The sequence below is a fragment of the Ascaphus truei genome, chromosome 4 (genome assembly GCF_040206685.1).
Source record: "Ascaphus truei isolate aAscTru1 chromosome 4, aAscTru1.hap1, whole genome shotgun sequence".
Taxonomy (NCBI): Eukaryota; Metazoa; Chordata; class Amphibia; order Anura; family Ascaphidae; genus Ascaphus; species Ascaphus truei.
In genome coordinates, this window is record NC_134486.1 from 79,115,570 (window position 1) to 79,139,966 (window position 24,397).

At 42.5% G+C, this 24,397-nt stretch overlaps 1 protein-coding gene across 1 annotated transcript in view; it reads right to left on the reverse strand.

Moving 5' to 3' along the window:
- The window catches only part of APLF (aprataxin and PNKP like factor), a 205,267-nt gene that overhangs the window by 11,600 nt on the left and 169,270 nt on the right, over positions 1-24,397 (reverse strand). The window contains exons 14-15 of the mRNA XM_075594934.1: positions 16,673-16,719; positions 8,410-8,451 (exon numbers count right to left, since the gene is read on the reverse strand). Of these exons, the coding sequence (XP_075451049.1) occupies positions 8,410-8,451; positions 16,673-16,719 (89 nt within the window). The remainder of the gene's footprint in view (positions 1-8,409; positions 8,452-16,672; positions 16,720-24,397) is intronic.

Sequence of the window (24,397 nt, forward strand, 5' to 3'; positions counted from 1 at the left end):
ATATCGTGGGTTCTGGCATCCTCCCTCCAAAAGGCTAGTTTTCTTAGGGGAGTTCGCATCCTGAACTGATGGCGGATGGAAGGGTGGATGACTCCTCTCCTATCATGAGTGACAAGGGGATAACATGATGGCTTCAGAGAAGCGTCATGTGATTTGAATGCTGTAGGGGCCGGCTCTCATAGGGTTAAATCACCCACATTACCTATATTTCAAGAAATGTGGTCGGTTATTGGGAAGGATTTAAAAAATGACTTTCTAATGTAGATCTGTCGCGGGTTCTATTATTTACTCTTTCTAGGCAGCAGCTTCTCTATTTTTCCTTTGCCTTGTGTACTTAAATTAACACATACATTGTACACCTGTGTAGTTGATCTCATTTTTTCTTTCAATGCAGTATCTTTTTAAGCACATTGTTTATATTTTATGTGCAACATAGTTAACAGTTCAAGGGTGTATAATTTGTCTGTTTCTTTTGTAATGTCTCTCTATATTTTTTTTTTCTTAATTTCTAGAAACCTAAACAAATCTTAATAAATCAGTTTGAAAATAGACATTACATTTCACAGTACGCAGCACTGAATGTAAATTTTTTACAGGCATAGTCCCCGTCACGGACGAGCTTACAATCAAAGGGGACTATGTATAAAGCGTTGCTATACGTGATTTTGTCATAGCACTGACGCAGGGAAGAGTAGCAATTTACTGTGCCAAAGTGTAAAATATTTGTTTGCATTGTGCAGTATGTGCATCAATGTGTTTCTCACAAAGAAAACATGATGTTGGAGGTGGCGTTAGAGGCACTATTTAAGTGTTGTCTGTGGCACTTATGGAGATCATATGTTGTATTAATCTATAAGCATGCACACATTTTGTTTATCATAAATACGCCGAAAATGTCAAATGCAAATGATGCAGTCCGTACAAATACTTAGAAAACATATGCCGAATGCTAGAACATGAACAATGGCATACCAACATATGACGCTAATGATTTCAGGTAAGTAAATGTTTAAGGCAGTGCACTCTTTCCATTCATTTTGAAAAAAGCCCAAGTCTTTATACATATAGTAGTCTCCTATGTTTGGTGCCAAGGGAATGCAAGATAAAGAGACTTGCCCAAGGAGTTAACACTGTGATTTAAACCATAGTCGCCTGTTTCAAAGTCTGTGTCCGAGTCAGTGCCTTTACTCACTGAGCCACACCTTCATATTTCACTTTGCAATAACATGTTTACAAATTACTTCTGCAGTAGTTTTGTGGTACATTCAGGAACACAATATTCTACTTTTTAAACCTGCTGGTCTAATCTGGCTGTTTGGCTATATGACCACACTAATCTAATTCGCATACAACAATTTTGGAATGATGTAATTGTTGTTAAAACTTTGCTATGAAGTACATTGTATAGTTATCCACATTTTTTTCTGGATGAATGATACAAGTCCTTCTTATACGTACTGCCAAAAGAAACAAAAAGCACTTTTAATGATCGCAATTTATTCACATAAGTAAAAAGCCAGTGCACTCACAAATCTGTACATTTAAAGCGAATGTAAGGTCGATACAGCCACTAATGAGACGTCTTTCCACCACCACCTCAAATAATGTCCAGCCAGCCCTGTGTGGTTAGACGAGGTGTGGAAATGACACCCAAATGACACCCATATGGTCGGACAGTACTCGAGGTAGTGTCAGTGTAACCGTGTCTTAAAAAAGCGATCCAAACTGGCATTTTATTTAAATAATTTTTTAATACATAGGATTGAAGCAGGAAATCTTTGGAGCTGAATCCCATTAATTTCAGATCCGGGGAACCCCTGCTTCCAGAGATACAGACTTCTGTAGAGAGCGACGGTATCTCCTGCAAATGAAAGCTCCCACGTCGTTTGAGCCATCAGGAAGCCGCACTGGATGACGTCACGGCTTCCTATTGCCCGCTGGATGCGAGAGCTTTGTAAAGCGGCCATTACTAGAACTACAGCTAGCGAACCGAAGTACTGAATGCACTGGCGATTTGTGAGTGCACTGGCTATTTTATACTTTGTACTTGTATGAATAAATCACTTGATAATTAAAAGAAGTGATGGTTGCTTATGTGTTTCCCAAGAACCCTTCAAGATTTATGTTGAGTGGGAGAATTGAATCACGATCGGGATGATCGTAACGGAGGAAGTCAGGTGTAATGTTACACCTGGCGTACCCAAAAAGGAGGAGCTGTGGTAACCTTCCAGGGAGCTACAGTTCACATTATTCCAGAAGTGTTGTAGGTCTTTATAGTTGTATTTTTTCCATATTAGGTTTCAGCGCAGGGATCTCTTTTATTCTTTAACTACTTAAAATATGCATCTTTTATACAATTTCTTATTTGGTTGTTTTCACAACAGAAAAAGTTTAAGAAACAATAACAAAATTAGCAGCATGCATATCATTGCTTTAAAGGCAGGCTACACATTAAAATAATATGAATGGTTTTGTCTGAGACAGTGACTATATTTACATATACAGGTAAACCCCGTTATAACGCGCCCCATTATACCGCGATTCGGTTATAACGCGGTTTTCCCGTGGCTCCCGTTTAAAAAAAAAAAAAAAAAATTTTTATTTTTTTTACACACTGCACACACTGCACACACTGCACACACTGCTCATTGCTCACACTCTGCTCACACTGACACACACTGACACACACTGACACACTGCTCATTGCTCATTGCTCACACAGCACACTGCACACACACTGCTCACACTGACACACACTGCTCACACTCTGCTCATTGCTCACACTGCACACACACTGCTCACACTGACACACACTGCTCACACTGACACACACTGCACACTTCACACACACTGCTCATTGCTCACACTGCACACACACTGCTCACACTGACACACACTGCTCATTGCTCACACACTGCTCACACTGCACACACACTGCTCATTGCTCACACTGCACACACACTGCTCACACTGACACACACTGCTCATTGCTCACACTGCACTGCACACACACTGCTCACACTGACACACACTGCTCACACTGCACACACTGCACACACACTGCTCATACTGATACACACTGCACACACTCACTGCACACAGCCCTCACAATATACTCACATGTCAGCAGCCCCCCCCCCCTCACATGTCAGCAGCCCCCCCCTCACATGTCAGCAGCCCACCCCCCCTCACATGTCAGCAGCCCACCCCCCCTCACATGTCAGCAGCCCACCCCCCCCTCACATGTCAGCAGCCCACCCCCCCTCACATGTCAGCAGCCCCCCCCCCTCACATGTCAGCAGCCCCCCCCCCTCACATGTCAGCAGCCCACCCCCCCTCACATGTCAGCAGCCCACCCCCCCCCCCTCACGTCAGCAGCCCACCCCCCCCTCACATGTCAGCAGCCCACCCTCCCCCCTCACATGTCAGCAGCCCACCCCCCCTCACATGTCAGCAGCCCACCCCCCCCCTCACATGTCAGCAGCCCACCCCCCCCTCACATGTCAGCAGCCCACCCCCTCACATGTCAGCAGCCCACCCCCCCCTCACATGTCAGCAGCCCACCCCCCCCTCACATGTCAGCAGCCCACCCCCCCCCTCACATGTCAGCAGCCCCCCCCCTCACATGTCAGCAGCCCCCCCCCCTCACATGTCAGCAGCCCACCCCCCCCCTCACATGTCAGCAGCCCACCCCCCCCTCACATGTCAGCAGCCCACCAGCCCGTTTTTCACATGTCAGCAGCCCACCAGCCCGTTTTTCACATGTCAGCAGCCCACCCCCCCTCACATGTCAGCAGCCCAACCCCCCCCTCCCTCTTGCAGCAGCAGCAGCAGCAGCAGATCTGGCTGGGAGGACACAGACACACGTTGCCACGCACCGTAAAACCAGGAGGCTGGGAGGGGGCTGGGAGGGAGAGGGAGGAGGGCTGGGAGGGAGAGGGAGGGGGGCAGGTCTCTGTTTTGGGGTCACCCCTGTGCCCTGGCTGGGAGTGAGGGGGGCAGGTCTCTATGGGGGATCCCCCCTCCCTGTGAGGGGCAGATGAGGCTGGACAGAGGCAGCCCCGTCCACTCCCAGAATGCTTTGCTTCTAGCAGCATCTGGCTCCGGTCCCAGCTTTCCTCCTGGGGGCTCCGTCTCCATTTTGCAGCCTCTCTGCAGCTCGGACTTGTGACCGTGAGTACACCGTGCTGCTGACATGTAACCCACCCTCCTGCACCCAGAGAGGGGCACTGCCCTGCGGGGGCATACCTCGGGGGTGGGGGGGGAGGGAGAGGGAGGGGGCTGAGAGGGAGAGGAAGGAGGGATGAATCCCCGCCATTTTTTAAAAACTTTTTTTTATTTATTTATTTAATTAACTCCCTCCCGATCAGGCGTGCGGCGGCCATTTAAAAAAAATAAAAAAATAGCGCGACCCTGTTACTAACGCGGTGGTCTCGGGGTGGACCCCGAGGACCGCGTTATAACGGGGTTTACCTGTATTTTTTAAAATCAATAAAATAACACAATTTAAGTAACGGACCATGTTTCCTCTGTGTTCTGCTGAGTTCAGTGCTCTGTATCTCTCTGTGCGACTCTGCTTGTCTAAAGCACCATACGATACCAGCAGGAGAGTGATTCAAAGGCCTGGAATTTTGTAGACGGGGCTGTTTTTCTTTTTTAGCAGTAATGTATCTAAACTTCTAGATAATGTATTTACATAATTTCTTTCTGTCATCTGAGGAGAGCTGAATGTTATGTGACATTACAATGATAAATTGTACAGGATACTTGCAACTCCCTACATCAGTGTTTTTCAACCTTTAAAGGCCGTCACAAATATATGACGAGTTCGTGGTACCCCTTAAAAATGTATTGTGGTTTGGGAAGTGGAGATCTAAAATGGCTGCAAATTCCAGCTGCTATTTAGCCTACCTACAGTATAATCTGGGAACATCGAGTTTAAAAGCATCAAAAGTGCAGATTAAAAGGTATCGCAGTGCAGTGTACTTCCTGCCTGCTTTACTTGCTCCGTTTTTGAACAGTTTGGTAATTTCCCCGGAAGTCCATGCTTAAAAGAAAATATTGGGCCTACCTCATGGCACCATAGAAGCCAGCCTCTGCTGCAGAGCTGCAGGCCTGTGTGTTCCTAGTGTTTGTGGGGACGGCTGCCATACAAGTCTCCAATCATACCAATTAGATTGTAAGCTCTTCGGCCAGGGATTTCCATTCCTATTGTCTGATTTTGCTGCGCTTATTGTATTATTATAATTCCCCGTACTGTATTCTTTGTGAAGCGCCGAGTACACTTTTGGCGCTATATAAATAAAGACACACAATAAGAAATCTACGACAAGGGATAATCCCTGTGACTCTGGAGAACCCCATCATGATGTCTGGTCAGTGAGAGCAGGGGGTACCCGGACAGTGTGAACAAATAATCACCTGGCGCTCTGAATGTGAATATAATGTAATGATACACTGTCGTGAAATATAAATCATAAGTGAAAATGTATATTGTGATTCAAACCGTGATTTATAAATCGTGACTTGACTATAATAGTGAAATTAGTGAATCAAATAACAAAAGACAGGGGTGCCCAATGCTACATCCAATTGACAAAACATATATGGTAATAAGTATAAAGTTTAAATACTTCAATAATAATATTTTCTTGGTTATTTAGTTAAACCCTTTGGCCAAAGCATCATAAGCCTGCATATCAACGTTGTTTTGTTGTATACATTTGCCACGCTCAGTAGCACTCTTTTTGATAAAATATGATGTGGTGGGTGTTGGAGTTTGAGCTAACTGGTTATGTGTGTGTTAATCAAATAACAAATCATCATAAAAAAAAAAAAAAACAGTTTGCAGTTCTGGACTAAAAACTAAACACGTCCTTTGTAGTTGGTGTAGTAGGAAGTTGGTGTCTCGAAGATGTGGGGAGTGCAAAGCCAGAAACTAAAAAGTACAATATAGTGCAGCTGAACGCAAACTGGGGGGCGCGAGATTACCGACGGGGGTCGTGGGGTTTACAGAGGCCCCGCGCGCTTCCCGGAGGCACTTAAATTAAGTGCTGGGGGATCTGCGGAGCTTCTGTAAACCTTGATTCAGCCGGCATCTGGAGACGCGTCGCTATGGCAACGTGACGTCATGACGCCCAGACGCCGGGCGGTAAGGAGGAGGGAGGGAGGGGGGCGCGCGGAGAGGAGGACATCCGGCAAGGGGGCGCAGGAAAAAAAAGTTTGGTATAGTGCAATATTGTTTGAGTAATGTGGACAATGCGTACCCGGACAGTGCCAGGACTTTTGCACCGGGGGAAGAATACTGTTACCTCCTTTGTGCAACAAGTGACAAGTCTGTTAACTGAAGGTATCAGACAGCTTATTAGTCAAAAATTCCTCACCCTGAAAGAAGAGTTTGCTGATATATATGGATAATTTTCGCTGCAGCTGAATATGCCCTCAAAATGTGATCAAACGCAGCCATTACATGAAGAAAACCACCCCTCTGAACAGCCTCAGATTGGGATGCAGCAAAAAACAAACATTATCCTACAGCCTGGAGGTAAAATCTCTGTGATTGGGCCTAATTATCTCAGCACATCTGCTGTATTAAAACTGCTCCTTACATTTTCTGCCGAGGAATGTCCTTGACTTCCATATTTTCTCTGCAAACTCAGGCTATATGTCCGAATCAGAAAAAGTGTCATCAGCAAAAGACAAGCTCTGATCTACTGTCCCCAGCCTCTCTAAGCCAGCATGAAGGGGTGACAGCTGCAAGAGCACACTATAGGAAGACTGCCCTTTTTTATCTAGATCATAAACTTTTGCTTTTCACAGACGACAGAGAGAGGATCCAGTCGGCGTTCACTCTCCAGGCTAATCTCAGAATATAAGCAACAGTGGCTTTCAACATCACCTGTTCTCATTTATATCTGTACTTCCAAACATACTATATGTTATCGATAGATAAGAGGTTTATTTTGTTACCTTAACAAAACTCCTTTTTTGGAGGTGTTTGACTGTTGTATTTCTTCTATGTCCTATTTTATGTTTTATAGCATGTTATAATGGTTGCAGTAGTGCTCTCAGTGCCTGGCTGCCCATATCCTACTAACAGACATAGTCACCTCCCCTCATCTTTTTATTACTGCATAAAAAGGACAGGTTGTGCAGCAACTCAGCTCACAGCTCATAATATGATAAATTAAGAGAATCCTGTATTCCAGTTCCACAGAATATGTCAATTGGATATTTTTTCTTGGATCAGGTTGGTAACCCATTGTGCTGAATACTTGGAAACTGTGAGAAGTTCTGCTAGTCAATTAGTCAAGTCTTAATATCTCTCCAATCTAAACACACATTATATCGTAAATATTTCTGATGTGAATTATGCTTTGTTGGCAAAGTTAATGTTTCTTCTTTCATTTCTAGCTTGTGGAAAGCATAAATATTATCAAACGATTCATCCTACTTTATGTATATCCACAACACATCATTTGCTTGTAACCGGTTAACCTGCATTGTTTTGTCAAATACTCATATGTTAAAATTCATGTCAATTATGTAAAATATGATACTTAGATGCCATTGTACTTTATTGAAGACAACCAATAAATATATATATTGGAATGCTTTAGCATTTAATGACATTTTCGAATTATGAAATAAAATTATTGCAAAATATGCTTATTGAGTACAAAATGTCAGCCTTTGCCAAATTTGGTCTCAGGGAACCACTGGAAGCCTCACACTAAACCCAGGTTGAAAAGCACTGTCTTCTACCATAAATGACATTACCAGTGGCATCATTCTGACTGTTCTTTTCCAAATGTTCTGAATTGCAATATGCTTTTTACAAGTGTTTATTTATTGTTAATGTTTTTTTTTCACAATGGATATATATTTCTTATGCTGTGGTGTTTTTGGATAGAAAAAAGTGCTCGAGTATAAGCAGAAAAAAAAATATGCATACTGTATCTGAACTACCACAAATAATTCTGATAAAAATAAAGGGATATGGTAGAAGCATACGTCCAATCTAAATCAGCATTACAGCCTCATTCCTAATCATTCCATAAAAACCAGAAGGAGTTTCTTGTTGATCCCTATTAAAGTCAAACAACTGAGTTCGGCTGCATCCCCCCAGAAAAAATAGTCCTGTTCTTTTGCAAAATGAAATTATAGTAATTTCCCCAAACTGTTTTCCACACCAGATATGTCACTGCAATCTGTTACTGTTCTTTTGCAGCATAAGTGCACATATGCATTCTTCTTGAAACTACATTCAGATCTTTGAGGTTGTGAAAAGCACCACAGTAGACCTTTGATGTTATAGAAAATGTTTCTTAGATTACATAGATAAAATCGATTCCTTGCTCGTTTACAATAAACGTTATTACATTTTGAGGAAGAAGCACAAAGATATACCTTTTTTTGTAGCCCTTCGCCTTAGCCTTCTGCCCCCTTTTTCTGTAAAGAAAACAACGAATAGTTTTAAGGACATTCACATAATGGGTGAAAAAACAAAGCACATACCTTTTTGATATATCTTGAAAATTATTATTTATAGCTTAATATCTCAGGTGCCCGTTTGTTACGTAGATGGTATTTATTGATACTTTGCAGAAAAAAAAACGTCTCCTGAATAGGTAATGAATCCAAAAATCTTTAGGAGGCAAGAAATGTAATCATAAAAAAGTGAGCGAAAAGGACAAAACATAACCCAGAATGAATATTTAAAATAAACAAATATCTCTCGATCAACTCATGCACTGCGTATTCAGAATGGAAGGGAGGGGGAGAGGGGGTTAGGGGATTATTTAAAGACCGAAGCTGGGATGGAAAGGGGAAAGCGGAGCAGCTTTGTTGAAAGTCAAAGCTACAGTACTGTAGGATTTTTAATTGTTTTCTAGAGAGATGGGAAGAAGCTAGTAAAACATTTTTAGAACCAAAATGCCAGGAAATTGCTAATAGTTATGCAGGGAATATTGTTTTGTGAATGTAACACACTTCCACAGGGAATATTGTTTAATTTCTAATTCCATTTCTTATTTGCACTACCAATCAATATTTTAGGACAAGCTTTCAAGTTTGTTACTCTTTGTCAAATGAAGCAATACGGATTAAAATGAACGTTTCTCTGAGTTTAACAAAGATGCAAAAATCAAGAAAACAATCTAAGAAAAAAAAAAGAATCCGAGAGCATGGCAGAGGGACAGAGAAAATGGTAAAAAAAAACAGACAATAAATACTGTAGATGAAACGCATTGAAAGCTCTTTGGAGCAGGGACTCCTTTTCCTAAATGTCACTTTTGTGTCTGAAGCACTTCTTCCCATTATGTGTGTGTATTATTTGTTATTTATATGATTATGTCACGTGTATTACTGCTGTGAAGCTCTATGTACATTAAAGGCGCTAAATAAATAAAGATATACATACAGTGAGAGATGTATAATACATGTATAACACCGTTCGTCATGGGACATGGTTTCATGTGTATTCTACACTTCCTCGGGGGATATTCTTCCATGTACAGTATATACCACACGTTCTCAGGGTATATTGTTTCATGTGTATACCACACTTCCTCAGGATTATTGTTTCATGTGTATGCAGCGCTGTTTCCCCACCCTATTGGAGAGGTGGCGGCTACTGAGTGTATGTGGTGCGTTACCTGCGTCTCACAGGAGGCCTGAACCTGCGCTGCTGAGAGCCTGGGGTGTACCTGATCTGTCCGGTGACTGTGCCTCCACCTGTGAGGGATCCTGACAGTGCTGGATAACCCCTTCAGAGAACCCAATGCAATAAGTACACACAGCATATATAATAACAGGTTTACTGACATGCAATTGGTAACACGATAATACATATAACTCAGGCCTCACACGGCCCTACCCACCATATCCCACTGTCTAACCACCTAATCTGCACCCCAGTGAGTCTCCCCCAACATACTGAGGTGCCCATGGCACCTAACCAACCTTGTGTCCACAGTAGCCAGTGTGTACAGTGTAGTTGGTGCACTTGATGACTTTTCTTATACCGGCGCTTCTGTCCCACGCTGTCGCTGTCAGCGAAGTCGTCCGCCTCCACGTGGGGTGGTACCCAGCTGGAGGGTCCCACCATGAAGAGAGTCTCTATCTGTGGGGTGGTCTGGTCCCAGACCACAGGCCGCTGATACTGTGCGGCGTCTTCTTGTTGTGTCCCTGACACTGCACTCAATACAGGGGCAAATGTCCCTATCTAGACGGGCTGTCCCTGTAGCATCCACAAACTAGTGGGAGTCGGGGCCTAGCTGGGGCCTATCAGGGGGTCTCTGGCCTAGTGCAGGGGCCTACTGACACCCTGCACACACACCCTCACCTCTGTGTCCCAGCTCTGACTGGCATGGCTCACAGCGCGCCAAATGTATCAACTGTGAGAGCAGGGGTATGCTGCAGCCCCATTGGCTGTACTGTGCCATGTTGTCCTATGCCCCTGGGCATTCTGGGGCATGTAGTTCCCCTGCGGACCTTCTCCAGTAATTTGAGTACATGACATCTGCACGATCTCCGTTTGAGGTTTCCATGATCCTGAATCTATTCCTCTGCTGAAGATACAACTTCATCTACACTGACAGTCAGACAATTGCCCTTTTATATTCCACTTGTTGTAAGTAGGAATTTCTACAGAGCCAAGACATCTAACTTATTCTGATTGTATTGATATACTGCACCATTATTGTTTTTATTTTCTATTTTTTGGTGTGTTCCTGAAATCATCGCTCCCTTCCCACCCCGGACCAAGACTGCTTTTGTAGGGAATCCTTGCATATTCCTTGGAAGGTTGAGAAGTATTTTTTTGGGTTACACACCATTTCATGTAATATACTTTTGTTGCACTATTTATTAGTGCTGTGGGTGTTTTAGCGCCGGTTCAAATCACTTGGGTTCACTATACCACACTTCCTCACATGGTTGGACAAATCAGCGCAGTGATATGGCCCATTTTCCTGCACCGATACCCAGAGGCTGGCGTTTGGAGGATTTTTATGTTTCTGACTTTTTACCTGTAAGTGAATATTGCACTTTCATATGTAATACTAAATAATACATACCAATTCAGAGTTGTTCTGCAGTTGTTTTTCTTTTAAGATTATCCATTGTTACCAGTAAGGCTACACCCCGTCACTGCGTGCACGCGCACACCAGAGCGACTGGTGGTGCGTGCACCAGTTTAAGCCGTGATCTGCGGTCCGAGGGTCGCGATGGGACGTGCTTCATAGCAGAGCAGGGGAAGCAAAGAGAAGATTTTTGCCGGGGGCATATATGACATATATATTTTTTTAGTAGCTCTTGTGCGCAATCTTTTTTCTTTTCATCCACAAAAAAAAAATGATGACTAAAGAAATCTACTACATTTGCCCTACAGGGGCCTCCAGCATGGAGTAATGATTGACTATTTAAAACAATACAACTTGAGTAGTGCAAATAGAATTCAAACATATTCTTTTTAGAAAACAGTGTTATGAAAGCTCATTTTTGAAATTCTTTTTACCAAAGAATTTACTAAAACATAATACTAAATCCAGAGTTTTAGTATAGTTTCCATAATGCAAAATATAATTTAGTGCAAATGGATATAACAGATGAACAAAACTCAATCACATACAAAGACACTATACTATATAAAAAAGTCATAATTAATGCCAGGATTCTTGGATGAGATTTGATGCCAGAAAATGAATAATGATAAAGTACTAATGCATTAGTACATATTTCGCATAGACAGATGAGCACAAAGTATCATGCACTGCAACTATTCAGAAAATTATATTTGACTTGAAATTTGTTGGTATACTGACATCATGCTTTATATTATCACTTGGGACCAAGTTTTCTGCTCATCCCAGGCGACTTCCTATTGGCCCGTGTGACGTTGGGGATGTAAACAAGCTTAAGTACTGTATAGAGAAATTGTAGCTCCGCGCTGGTGCTGTCTCAGTATTGTATTGCACTTTGAAGCTTAACCTCTTGCAGCCGTCTGCCGTAGGGACTCCACAACCCCCTATAAAAGAGGGGCTCCTTTACAGGAGACTCACAAAACAGAGAAAATAATTGTCAGAAGGCACACTGAGCAGCTAAAATGTTTATTTTATAAAAACCCACAAGTGGTTAACATACACAATAAAACCAAGATTTACGCAATGTACACAATGCAAAAATAATAACGATAATAAAATAAACTCACAATTGCCCAAAAAACACAGAGTGGTGCCGGAGAGCTCCGGTTTAACAGCTGGGCGCAGTGGATGTAATTAGTCCGGACCAACACTGCTCGCTCACACCATAAAAACCCTCCCTTTCACAAACATCTCTCTCTACAGCTCGAAGTCCACGAAGCAGCCTCACGTGACCTCTACGTGTTTCGCACATAGGGCTTCGTCAACTTAAGTACTGGTGGTATTTTTCCCCGTATGTATCTTGGGAACCAGTTGGTCCATGAAGCTGAAATGAACGCAGTTAACCAGTTTCCCACCCCTGTACAAAAAAAGCCCCAGCTGCATTTGACGAAGGGGTTGCTCCCCGAAACGTTATGCACTCCAGGAAGGCTCTTTGCTTTAATTGGTCTGTATTTTGTTTCTTGTTATAATATTGCTTTTGTAATATATTTTTAAGTATGCAGTGTTTTTTATATCACCTCTTATTAAAGAGCAACAATCCCACTTTCCTTTCTGTTACATTTGTTTAGCATTACCGGTTTTAAGCAGGGAGTCTCCAGAGCTGTTAATTTCAGTTCAGGGGACCCCCCTGCTTCCCAAGGTACTTACCTCCGTAGCAGGTACCGATAGCAGCTCCTGCTGGGTTACAGTATGTGGGGATATCGAAATGGCAGATTTAAAGATCCCGAATCACGCGGGCCAATAGTAAGCTGTGACGTCATCCCTTGCGGACTTCCTATTGGCCCGCATGACTGGGAGCTTTAAACCTTCTGAGCGGCAACTGGGACCCACTAGGAAGGTAAGTATCTCGGAAAGCAGGGGGCCCCGAAGCTGAAATGAATAGGGTTCAGCTCCAGAGACCCCTTGCTTCCCACCTAGGGGGAAAACTTTTTTTGGGGGAAGGGGGGGTCGTGGTGGGATGAGCACATGCTCCTTTAATGGGAGGTTGATACAGTGTGTAGTACAGTACAGGCATACCCCGCATTAACGTACACAATGGGACCGGAGCAGGTATGTAAAGCGAAAATGTACTTAAAGTGAAGCACTCCCCTTTTCCCACTTATCGATGCATGTACTGTACTGCAATCGTTATATACGTGCATAACTGATGTAAATAACGCATTTGTAACAGGCTCTATAGTCTCCCTGCTTGCGCACAGCTTCGGTACAGGTAGGGAGCCGGTATTGCTGTTCAGGACGTGATGACATGCGCATGCGTGAGCTGCCGTTTACCTATTGGGCGATATGTACTTACTCGCGAGTGTACTTAAAGTGAGTGTACTTAAAGCGGGGTATGCCTGTATAGTTTTGCGAGGTTGTTATACCCTCTCTCTTTACAGACACTTATTTATACAGCTATCTTTATAAATGTGTAAATTATCCCCGGAGGAGGTGCGGAGTCATGTCCAGACAATCCGCAAACTCCAGGAGATAGTGGAGAATTCCTCTGTGGACGCTGAGGGGGACTTTTTGGCTGTGCTACAGGAGCTAATTCGCACTGATTGAAATGCCCCAGTCATCACTCTATGCGGGGAGTATTACAGTGTGAGCCCGAACTCAGGAGCGGAGTCAGAAGGAGTGATGAGCCAGACGGAGAGCTGTGTTTAAAGCCTGACGGAGCTGGAAGAAAGAACAGGAGACTTACCTGTTTCCACGCCGGCCGGTGAGAGAGGAGTCCTTCTCCGTGGTGGAGATGGTGCCAAGTTGTTCTCAGGCAGATGCGGCTCGCTGAGGGGGGAAGTCCTGCTGGATACTATCTACCCTGACTCCGGTGAACGGTCCTCAGCGGGAGATGCAACGGTGGTGCCAGTTTCCAACCGAAAAGCCAGCGAGGGTGCATCCATCATAGAGGTACCAGATGGTGCCTCAATTGTTCCCGATGTGACAGTCGTTTCCTCTGTTCTGGTGCCAGATGTCAACTCCGGTGCAGTGATCCAGGACATCGATCCGATCTGGGCAGCAGGACACACGATTACCAACCGGTTCCTGCAGCGGTACCAGGAACTTCAGCAAGCACGAGTTCGAGCAACAGCATATGTGGCCGCCTCTAAGGAGCGGCTGGCGAAGTTTTTGCTTCAAGAACAAGCCTGTGGGGGTGTTTTGGACCCCCGGATCGGTACGGAGACACTTCCCTGTATTGTAGCTGCCGATACTACTTCCGCGGCTGCCACCAAGACTCCTCCGGCGCTGCCGGTGGGGGTTACTTCCGGAGATGGCTCCGCCCAGAGGGATCCAAGGACTGACACACCTGCCCCAGTGAGTACTTCCACAGTACATCCCTTTGTGTTGCGGTGCCGGGAGCGAGAGAGGGACAATTTGATGGCTGAGGCTGTCACCGCGGCTGTGGTCCCCGAGCTTCAGGGCCTGGGAGGCCTTGACAAAGACTGGGCCATGTCGGCAGTGGGGTGGGGAAGTGGACAATTGAATGACCTAATCCGTTCACGCTACCTTGGCAGCAATACTGACAAGGCCCAACCGGAATGGTCCTATTTTCTTGCTGACAAGGTTGGGACTCAGGACACTGTTATTGCTCCGGTCGTGAAGACAGCTGCTGCCCAGCCGACCCCGGACAAATATGTGCCAGCCCAACTCCATACTGCCATTACTACCGATCCCACTACCTGCCGCGAGACCCCTACCCTAAACACTAAATATAGGCCCCTATTGCCTTGGCCCAAGTCACCTATCATATCTGTGGTACCAAAATGTAATGCTACTGTGTTTAATATGCCTGTGTCATCTGAGGTAAATGATGTTTATAATTGGTGGGATCCGATGTTTCTGGGGTTACGTGCCACACCTAGATAGGACCCACTTTGTCCTGGAGAGGAGTGATCAGGTAGACCATTGGTGGGAGAATGGGAAATATATTCCAGAGCGGGAAGCAGAGATAATGAGGGAGTGTAGCTGGCGTATTAAATTGTCGGTGCCAATCCAGAGCGGAAGGAGAAGGGAGAGGATGGAGCATGGTGAATAAACCACAGTTGTTCCAACACCTGACTGATGTGTCTTTATGAGTGTTTGTGGGGGAAAACTCGAGCACTCAGCCTGCTCTTACCTCACAGGTATGCACCATGACACCAGGGGGCAAGTAGCATTTATTTGGGAAGCACAGCTCTCCCTTAAGGGGGAGGGGGGGGGGGTAGATAAGGGTGTTACAAATGTATCCCATATTTTGTTTTATTTTATATTTCAGTGCTATTTTCTATGGTTTGTATGTTTAACATTTCCATTACAGAACATAATGGTTTTTCGGTCAAAATTTTAAATGCTTGCTATAGGATTTCTAAAGAAGAATTTAAAAATGAAAGTGGACTGCACGCGTTTAAAAGCCAGCTCAAGACAAAGGTGAACAAAAGGACAGTGGCAAAGTTAAATGTAGCTGGCTATTACCTTTTTTTTTTTAAAGCTGCAGTTCAGTCAATATCCTGCATGTGTGGTTTTTTTTTAATAAATCAGTTCTGTAGTAAGAAAAAATACTTTTAGCATTTTCTGTTTTTAAAAAAACAACATTGAAAGACCAATTTTCTTGTATTCTATTTTAACAGCCATTTGCTAAGGCACTGCCCCTTCATGTCCTGTCACAAGCCCTGGCACACACCTTTGTCAGCCCTGCCCTCCCTCTAGCACATGTCAGTGCAGAATTGCTCATGAATATTCATGAGCTTCCACTGAGAGACAGAAGCAGAAGAAAAACAGATCCCTTCACTAATTATGTCACCAAATTCCGCCGATCAATACATGGAGAATGAATTGACCTGCAGCTATACAGTTCTTTAGTTAAGTAGAGATTGCCCACATGAAACTATTGAAGTAAAAAAAAAAAAAAAAAAGACTGAACTGCAGCTTTAATTGGACAAGTTTAAGTAAACAATTGCTTACATTTTTAACATGTCCATGGTAAACAAATAGTTTGAAGATTGTTTGTCCAAGTCATCAAGATTGCTACTGTATAACAGCTTAACTTTGTTCTTTTATTTGCAAAGTAATTATGGTTTCATCAATAGATAAAAAGCTAAACAAAGGTAGACAAAGGTAAACATGCACAAATTCTGTGTTCCTGATAAGAAGCCATACAGGTACTGTACATTGCCATTCTTCTCAAGATACAAATAAGTAAGACTGTTTTTTGAGGGTGATTAAATCTTTCTAAGAAGGTCAATTACACAGAGAGGGAGAGCTAAGAGAGTGAGAACAAGAGAGAGAGGGAGAGCAGAGAGAGAGGAGGGAGAGCAGAGAGAGAGGATGGAGAGCAGAGAGAGAGAGGAGGGAGAGCAGAGATGGAGAGAGAGAGAGAGAGAGAGAGAGAGAGAGGGAGAGCAGAGAGAGAAGGAGAGCAGAGAGAGAGGGAGAGCAGAGAGAGAGAGGGAGAGCAGAGAGAGAGAGGGAGGGGAGAGAGGGAGAGAGGGAGAGAGGGAGAGAGGGAGAGAGAGAGAAGCAGAGAGAATGTAAATGATTAAAGTACAAATAATATGAACACAAGCTGTTACCTGGAGGTTTAGTGTGTTGATATTGTAACTTGTGTATTGGATTTTTCCTGCAAAAAAAAAATATATATATATATATATACTGTATATAGACATACACAAGAATCTTATTTAAATAAGAAGACCAAAAATAAAATACAGAGCTATTTTTCTGCATTTTAATTGATTTTAGATAAAGAAACGTTTTTGCTTTGTCTGCGGTGTTTACTTACGACAGTTTCATTGATCGCAGCTTATTGATAACTGAGAGGTGAAGTTAAAAAAAACTGTGTGTGTGCGCTGAGCACGCACATTTTAAGTGAAACTTCTTTATTGTTTTGTCACTGTTTTGTCACAGAAATTGTGTTTGTGATGGGGATTTTTTAAATTAACAACCAAAACACAATTTCAGTGACAAAACACAAAAAAGTTTGACTTGGAACGTGTGTGCTCGGCACACATTCCATTTTAGCTATTTGCACTTGTATATTTATACTAATTGTGAATTCCTTGTGTGTGTGTCTGTGTGTGTGTGTGCCTCTGTGTGTGTGTGTCTTTGTGTATGTGTGTGTTTTCCAAAGTGGGGGCAAGTGTTGTACATCAGCACTAAACACAGATTTCTGCAAATTTGGCATTTCTGCAGAATATTTTCCTGTTAAGAGAGCAGCTGGAATTGATTACTCTGCAATATTTTATATTTTCTTTATTTTTTTTGCATATACAGTAAGCCAAAATTTAGCAAAACGTACAAATGTGAAAAAAACATTAGCAACGGTCAAGTACTGAGGGATCCCCTTTCCTATTACTACAATACATACAGATTAAGATTAGTTGCATTATTAAGTACACCATTCTTCACAATTAGCTCAACAAATGACAGAAATAGAGTATTCATTATTTTCATGAGAACAGGAGGTTATTTAAAGATCACATGTTAACTACAATACTTTCAAAGGAAAAATAATAAATGACTCCAGCTAATATATTCTGCTTTATACTACTGCTTCACGGAAGGAGCACTATTTAATCATTTACCTTTATATATAGCACACACAGCACTGTGAATTTAAGCACTACTGCAAATTACTGCATACCACAAATGACGCTAGTACTATCATTGCAGAAACCAAACCCAAATTGATTGTTTAAAAAAAAAAAAAAAACACAAAAAATCCCCAGTATGATTGTTTTTCATTAGATCTTAGAATCTGCAGATTTTTTTTTTTAAATAAATCACATCTTGCTCCAATATGAACATTAATCTTGTATTATTTTTTATAGATTAACTATGTAACTATAAGAAGCTATAGACATGTGTTATGTGGCTGGCATTAAGAACCGTTGCTTTTTTTCCCTCCGAGTTCACTTTTCTGAGAGATATAATAAGGAAAATCTCCATGTTCCACTTATCTTAATAGAAATGATTGCATTATCTGCAGTCTTGCTGTTAAGTAGGGAGAGTTGGCCAGTATGATGATGCAACTAATCCGGTGCTTTCTTATGCTCTCAAACACTTTGTGATTTAAAATGGGATATAATTTTATTATTCAAAAGAGACGTACAGTACAGAAATTGCTTTACGACTTTGTATTCTAGTGTTTTTCATCTCGTATTGAATAGAAAAAAATGCTGGTCACGCAGGAGTCTCTATAACTCTTTAGATTCACCTAGGATTAGTTTCTCCTAGTCCTAGTTATGATAGAACTAGTTTGTCTTTAAATTAATGTTGCACCACAAAAGATTAATATAATAAATCATGTAGTTAACCCGTAATGAGTGAGGGGGCAGTGTTTAAATTACTATAATCTATCCATTTCCTGATCAGATTAATATTTGTTTACAAGAAATAAAGCTACTGCACCGACACACTTTATTCGAGCAAATACCCAGTATGTACCTGGCAGATACCTGGAATGCGCCGCTCCTCACCTCTGACAAGCCCCGTTGCGTTTGCCTTCCCAGCCTGGGTTCATGCCTGGCTGACGGGCGGCTGATCTGTTAAATGATAATGATTAGGATTTAATAGGCTGCAATGCTTCGCTTGTCTACCAGATGGCATAAATTCATGAATTGTAATGCAGTATATATATATATATACTGTGCAGTATTGCAGCCAGCGGGAATAAAATGCTTCAATCCCTGCCTGCAAAATACCTCAATGCACTCGGGCAAAAAACAGTCACAAACCTCAATACACCCGGGTATACCCGAATTCGTGGGACTAGCCGAGCTCGAATAAAGTGTGTCGCCAGTGTAACACTAACAGCAACCCAGAAGATGAAGTGCAAGAATAGGAACTTAAAGTATTTGAGTCCTTCAGAAAAAACTCACAGATACTCAGAATTATGACCAAAAGTGAGTAATTATTATTTCTAAATGTAGATTGTAATAAAAATGATATATGGTTGTACTGTATGCAGTTACACGCAAAGCTGCTAATGAAATGTTTCTGATGTTCTTGTCATACTTCTGAAGCGAACTGTTTTAAAAGAAATAAGGCAGAAAGTAGGACACTAATGGATGTGGATGAACAATTTTATGTATGTGGTTTGACATGCGAGTTGGATGAAAAATGTAAAGTAACAAAGTAGGCCAACATAAAAATAAAAAGAACTCTGGAGTATCGTTTGTTGTTATGAAATTTGATTTGTAGATTATAGGGTCTGAAAAGGCAATTCAATTTAGAGCAGCAATCCCGAAAGAAATGTAAACAGTTTTTGTTTACATAATTCCAACGAGGGAGTCCTTCAATACTAAAACCTTGTTATCATCATGAAGGAGGACAACTGGTTCTTGGGATAATTGTCGCTGAACGGGCCAGTGCTACTCATGAGAAAACCAACATGCCAACCAGCATCAACCATTAGGAAGCTGCAACTGATGACGTTGTGGCTTCCAATTAGAACACGGATTGAGAGATATTTGGTGGCCATATTGTTTCTCAAGGATGTAGCCATGGCACCGGTAAAGGCACTGTAATTGTCTGGGGAACCGTAAGGTCACCGATGCTGACAATAGTGAGGCTCAGCACCGGAGGACCTCCTGGTTCAAATTATGTTAAAAAAAGTAAAACATTCCTGGCCGGGATTGCCAATAAAAATGCTAGATATATGCTTATTTTCTTCACATAAGTCAATGGACAGTAGTTTTTTATTAGGTTGGATATATCAGGAAAAAAAATAAAATGACCTAAACAAAACAGTGCTCGTGGCGCAAAGTGATAAAACAGTTAATATGTGCAAATGATCCCACTGTTGATTAGCACTGAAAAACACATAATACTATAACTCCAAGTAGAGGATTCTCCAGGTCAGAAGACTCTTTGTAGACCCTCATATGAAGAAAAGAACACAAATGCAGAGAGTATAAGGCATTATCATTTACTTAAGATGACAGACAACACAGAGGGGAATGGTAACCCACACACTTTCCCCGCTGGTAAGTAAACAAGAAGCGACTTCGGACGCACTTCAACCCTTCTCCTTAGATGACAGCTCCCGATGCGACCGCTTCACTTCTCAGTCAGGAACAAACCGCGATTGCCTCCACCAGCGTCTCTCACCCGCAGTGGGGGTACTCTGCCACGTCACGGTCGTCTCTGCAGTCTCCTTCCAATCAGGGCTTCTCAGGAGATTGGGTACAGTGGCCTCAAAGCATCAAAAAAGCCCAACCGGTTGCCAACTATTTTATCTATGGAGGTGTACCAAGGTTGCCATCTGTCTCACTGTTACATTGAGAAGCATAAAGTGAAGAAGATTGGATTAACCCTTTGGGTGCCTTCAAGCGAGCAGGTAATCGTTGTGTCACTTAATCTGGAAATGTTCCCAACGTTCTGAGCCTGATCTCCATGGAAAATGAGCTGTAAAAGGCCATGATGTAACCAATATATCATGGGACCCCTGGAGTACCAGACCCCATGACATAATGGCTGGGTCTTAGGGCACCCAAATGGTTAATTGCAGTGTAAGTGCTATTCCAGATGAAGTAGAGGACAGCTGGATTGGTAATGAATGTCAATAAACTTAACCTTTTTTGATATTTGCAACGTCATCACAAACCAGAGATGACTCCTCAAATATAAAAATGTTGATAATTACATTTTAGATTCTATTTTTGGTAGCTCATTCAGTGTATGGTCATGTAATCATTTACAAAAATGTTGACATTGTTAACAATAGAATGTATAGACGAAGCAAAAAAAATAGGATTGACGGTTGCTTTTATTTTGTCCCATTTTTAACAAAATATGATTTAAAGAGGTAAAAAAAATATTTTGAATGTGAGTGATGTCATCCAGGAATATTCTTCCCAATGTTTATAAACTGTGTTTCTTATTTAATTTTAATTCATAGCTTATTGATATTTTTAGTTCTAAGACCTCTCCTGTAAGAGGCACTAAGGCAAACGTCAAAACACACACAATTTGTCAATAGTGCAAATAAAAATATCCCCTGTGAGCAATATCCCTTGTGAGCTCAGGAAGGTCAGCAACCCTACTTTTCACCATTGTCTCTTCACATACAGTGCTTCCACTGCAGCCAGGGATTCTGGGTCATGACATGCAAATGAGCGCACAGTGTCAACTTTGACTTGTTTTCCATGTTAAGGCCGGGGCCATACAAGGCGCGCGCCTGCCGCAGAGGCGATTTGTGGCCTAAGGGGAGACGCGACGGGGAGGCGTGGCTGTGATGTCACGGAGCTGGTTCGCCCTCATTGGCTGAACCGCTCACGTGACACGGCTGTCTCGCAACAAAATCAAATTATTTTGTCTCGTGAAACATCGGACGCGCTGTCGCTCTCGCTCGCTCTATGGCCATCATAACTGAGGTGCGGCCTTTATGCTTGTGCCGCACGCGCCGTCGCTCTCACCATGGCCGCGGCCTAACATGGAGCCCTATAAGCATATGCCTGCCGTATTACAGAGCTTTGAGCTGTGTAAAATCCTACAGGGATTCAAATGGTACAGCTACATCACACGAGAATGGAATTACAAACCAGCTCATTGATGATCTCAGAATTTCGGTAATTGCCACGGAATTTTACATGGATGTATGAGAGTAGGATAAAATATGTTAAGAATACAGATGGGTTGCTTTCTTAAGAGGTATTTCTTGTTAGTAGCGCTTCCTTCTTTGTTACTTCTTCATGGTAAAACCTTACTAATTAGTTTCCTACCCTAGTACAAAAAAAAACAATAGTTGCTGTAAAGCAAGCTGTATTTAGTGTTTAAAAGAGTGGAAAGATTGTGATTTACCTCTGAATATGTTGCCACTATTAACATAATTAAATGCCTAAACTCCTGATGAAACCCCATAGTCTTCCAATGTACATTTCATTTCAGTTACATATACACTTATTTAATTACAACATCAAACTAGAATCCTATGCTTTCTCAATGATGAAACTGCAGCACATTCATTGTATCTGAACACAACATTTCTGAATTTTACACAAATAATTTTTAAAGTTCATTCCTTTAATCCCACCGAAAATATGTGATGAAACAGCAATAAAACTCCTGTGCACAAAAAATAAGACAGAGACAACTGTAATATGTAATTGAAATTCTTCTGTGCAATTCTATGCATTAATTCATATTAAGGAATTTCATTAAATTGTGTCCCTTATACTGTTCCATGATCCCTGAAGCTACAAATACTGAAATCTCTCACGTGATGAAAATAGGAGATGAGAACAATAAAGGGAGTTATCTGGTAACAGCCTGATTTTACCAGTGGAAAGGCATGCATAGAAACAAGCAGAAAAAGTGCACAATGCATTTATTTAGGAAAATATATTTAATAACATTCAAGGATATAAAATCTAGACTCAAATCTAAGGGGAAATGGCATCCTGATAGCAAACAAAGGGCTTGCTGAGCCCGCACATTTCCTTAGTTCTGGCATTAAAATTGGACCCGACCACAATACTAGCTTTATTACTGTGTAGATGTTTGTGTTCTAGACTAAGGGCCTTATGCAGAGAGGAACGTTATTTAATGTGAAAACGGCAAGAAAATAGCCACAGAATTGGAGCAAGTTATGGTCGTATGCAGAAAGCTGCGTTACCTAATTTTTCTGATGAGATTCAAAATTGCCAAGTTTTTCTGGCTAGATTGAACTCACTATAATATAGGGCAGAATGGCGAGTTGCAGTGCATCTATGCTACCTGCATACCACCCTATTTTAACATGGCGAATTTACCAATCTCTCCACGTGTTTGGCAATTTTTAAAGTAAAGAAACCTGCTGTGGAGAATTTTATGAATCTCTCCATGTTCTCTGCAGGAGAAGCTTCTCTGGGAAGTATTTTCTCCAAAATATGGTGCTATTTCCCTTCTCTATCCTCTCTGCATAAGCCCCTAACTTCTATAAACAGATCTGTCAACTCACACTGATTTTCTTGAAGTCTCATTAATTTGGGGTCCCTTTTTTCTTTGCATCAGCCATCTTTTTTTTTTTTTTTTTTTTAACATTTTTATTAGGAAACAGGCAAATTTACAGGCATATATCACATCTCAATATCCTAATACACTCTGATTTTCAAATTTTCCATGTTGGAGGGGGGGGGGGGGGGTGTACCGCCAAGAGTGGCGCGACCTCTGGGTCACCGGGTGACCGGGGGAGCGAGAGGTCTGAAAAAGAGAGGGGGGGGATAGAGGGGAAGGGGGGGGGTGGGTATAGAGATGGGGGGGGGTGAGGGGTGAGCCTCCCCCACCCCGCCGACCCTAGCGTCCTTCAGGCTGAGGTTTGAATGGTCATAATTTCTTCTATCAGATTCTCTTGGGTGTCAGTGAATCTCCCAGGGTTCCCAAATTTTGTAGTGACTTGCAGTCTTGCGTTTGAGAAACGCCGTCAGACGTTCCATGAGCATTACATCATCTATTCTTCTCTTAACCGCCTGAATGGAGGGGGGAGAGATCTTTTTCCAGGAGAATGCCACAGCACACCTAGCCGCGGTAAGGATGGAGGAGATTAATTTTCCTACCGGGCGGTCAATTTCCTCTATTGGCCTGCCCAGGAGGAAGGTCAGTGGATCTGGGTCTAATGTGAGGCTAGTTACCTCTCGGATTAAAGTTTGAATAGAAAGCCAAAATGTTTGGATTTTTGGGCATGACCACCAAATGTGGGCCATGTCTCCTCTCTGTCCACAGCCTCTCCAACATAGATCTGAGGCCAGGGGGTAGATTTGCTTTAATCTAACTGGGGTAAGATACCAGTGGAACATGATTTTGTAGATATTCTCTTTTGTCGTGGTACAGATGGAAGTTCCTGAAGCAGCGTCCCATATATCCTCCCAGTCTTCTCTATCTATATCTATACTCAGTTCCGCCTCCCACTTGGACATGTAGTCATGAGTGGAGGGGCCTGCTGATCTCTCCATATCAGCGTATATGTTAGAGATCAATGCTTTTTGATGTGTACAAGTTCGGCAGAGCCTCTCAAAGTTGGTGAGGGGAGGATACTCAGATTTTGGGGACAATTTTTGGAGATAATGTCTAATTTGGAGATACTTAAATGGACTCAATTCTGGGGCCTCGTGTTTTGTTCGTAATTCTTGGAAGTTCAGCAGCCTTCCATCGCTCAATAGGTCGGCGACCACCCTAACCCCCTTCAGATGGAAGTAGTCGAATTGTTTTGGTTCACATCCTGGGGGGAAATGAGGATTGTTGTGGATCGGAATAAGCAGCGAGCCCGGAGCAGTAAGTTTAAACTTTGATCTGCATTTCCGCCAAACTTCCCAGGTGTG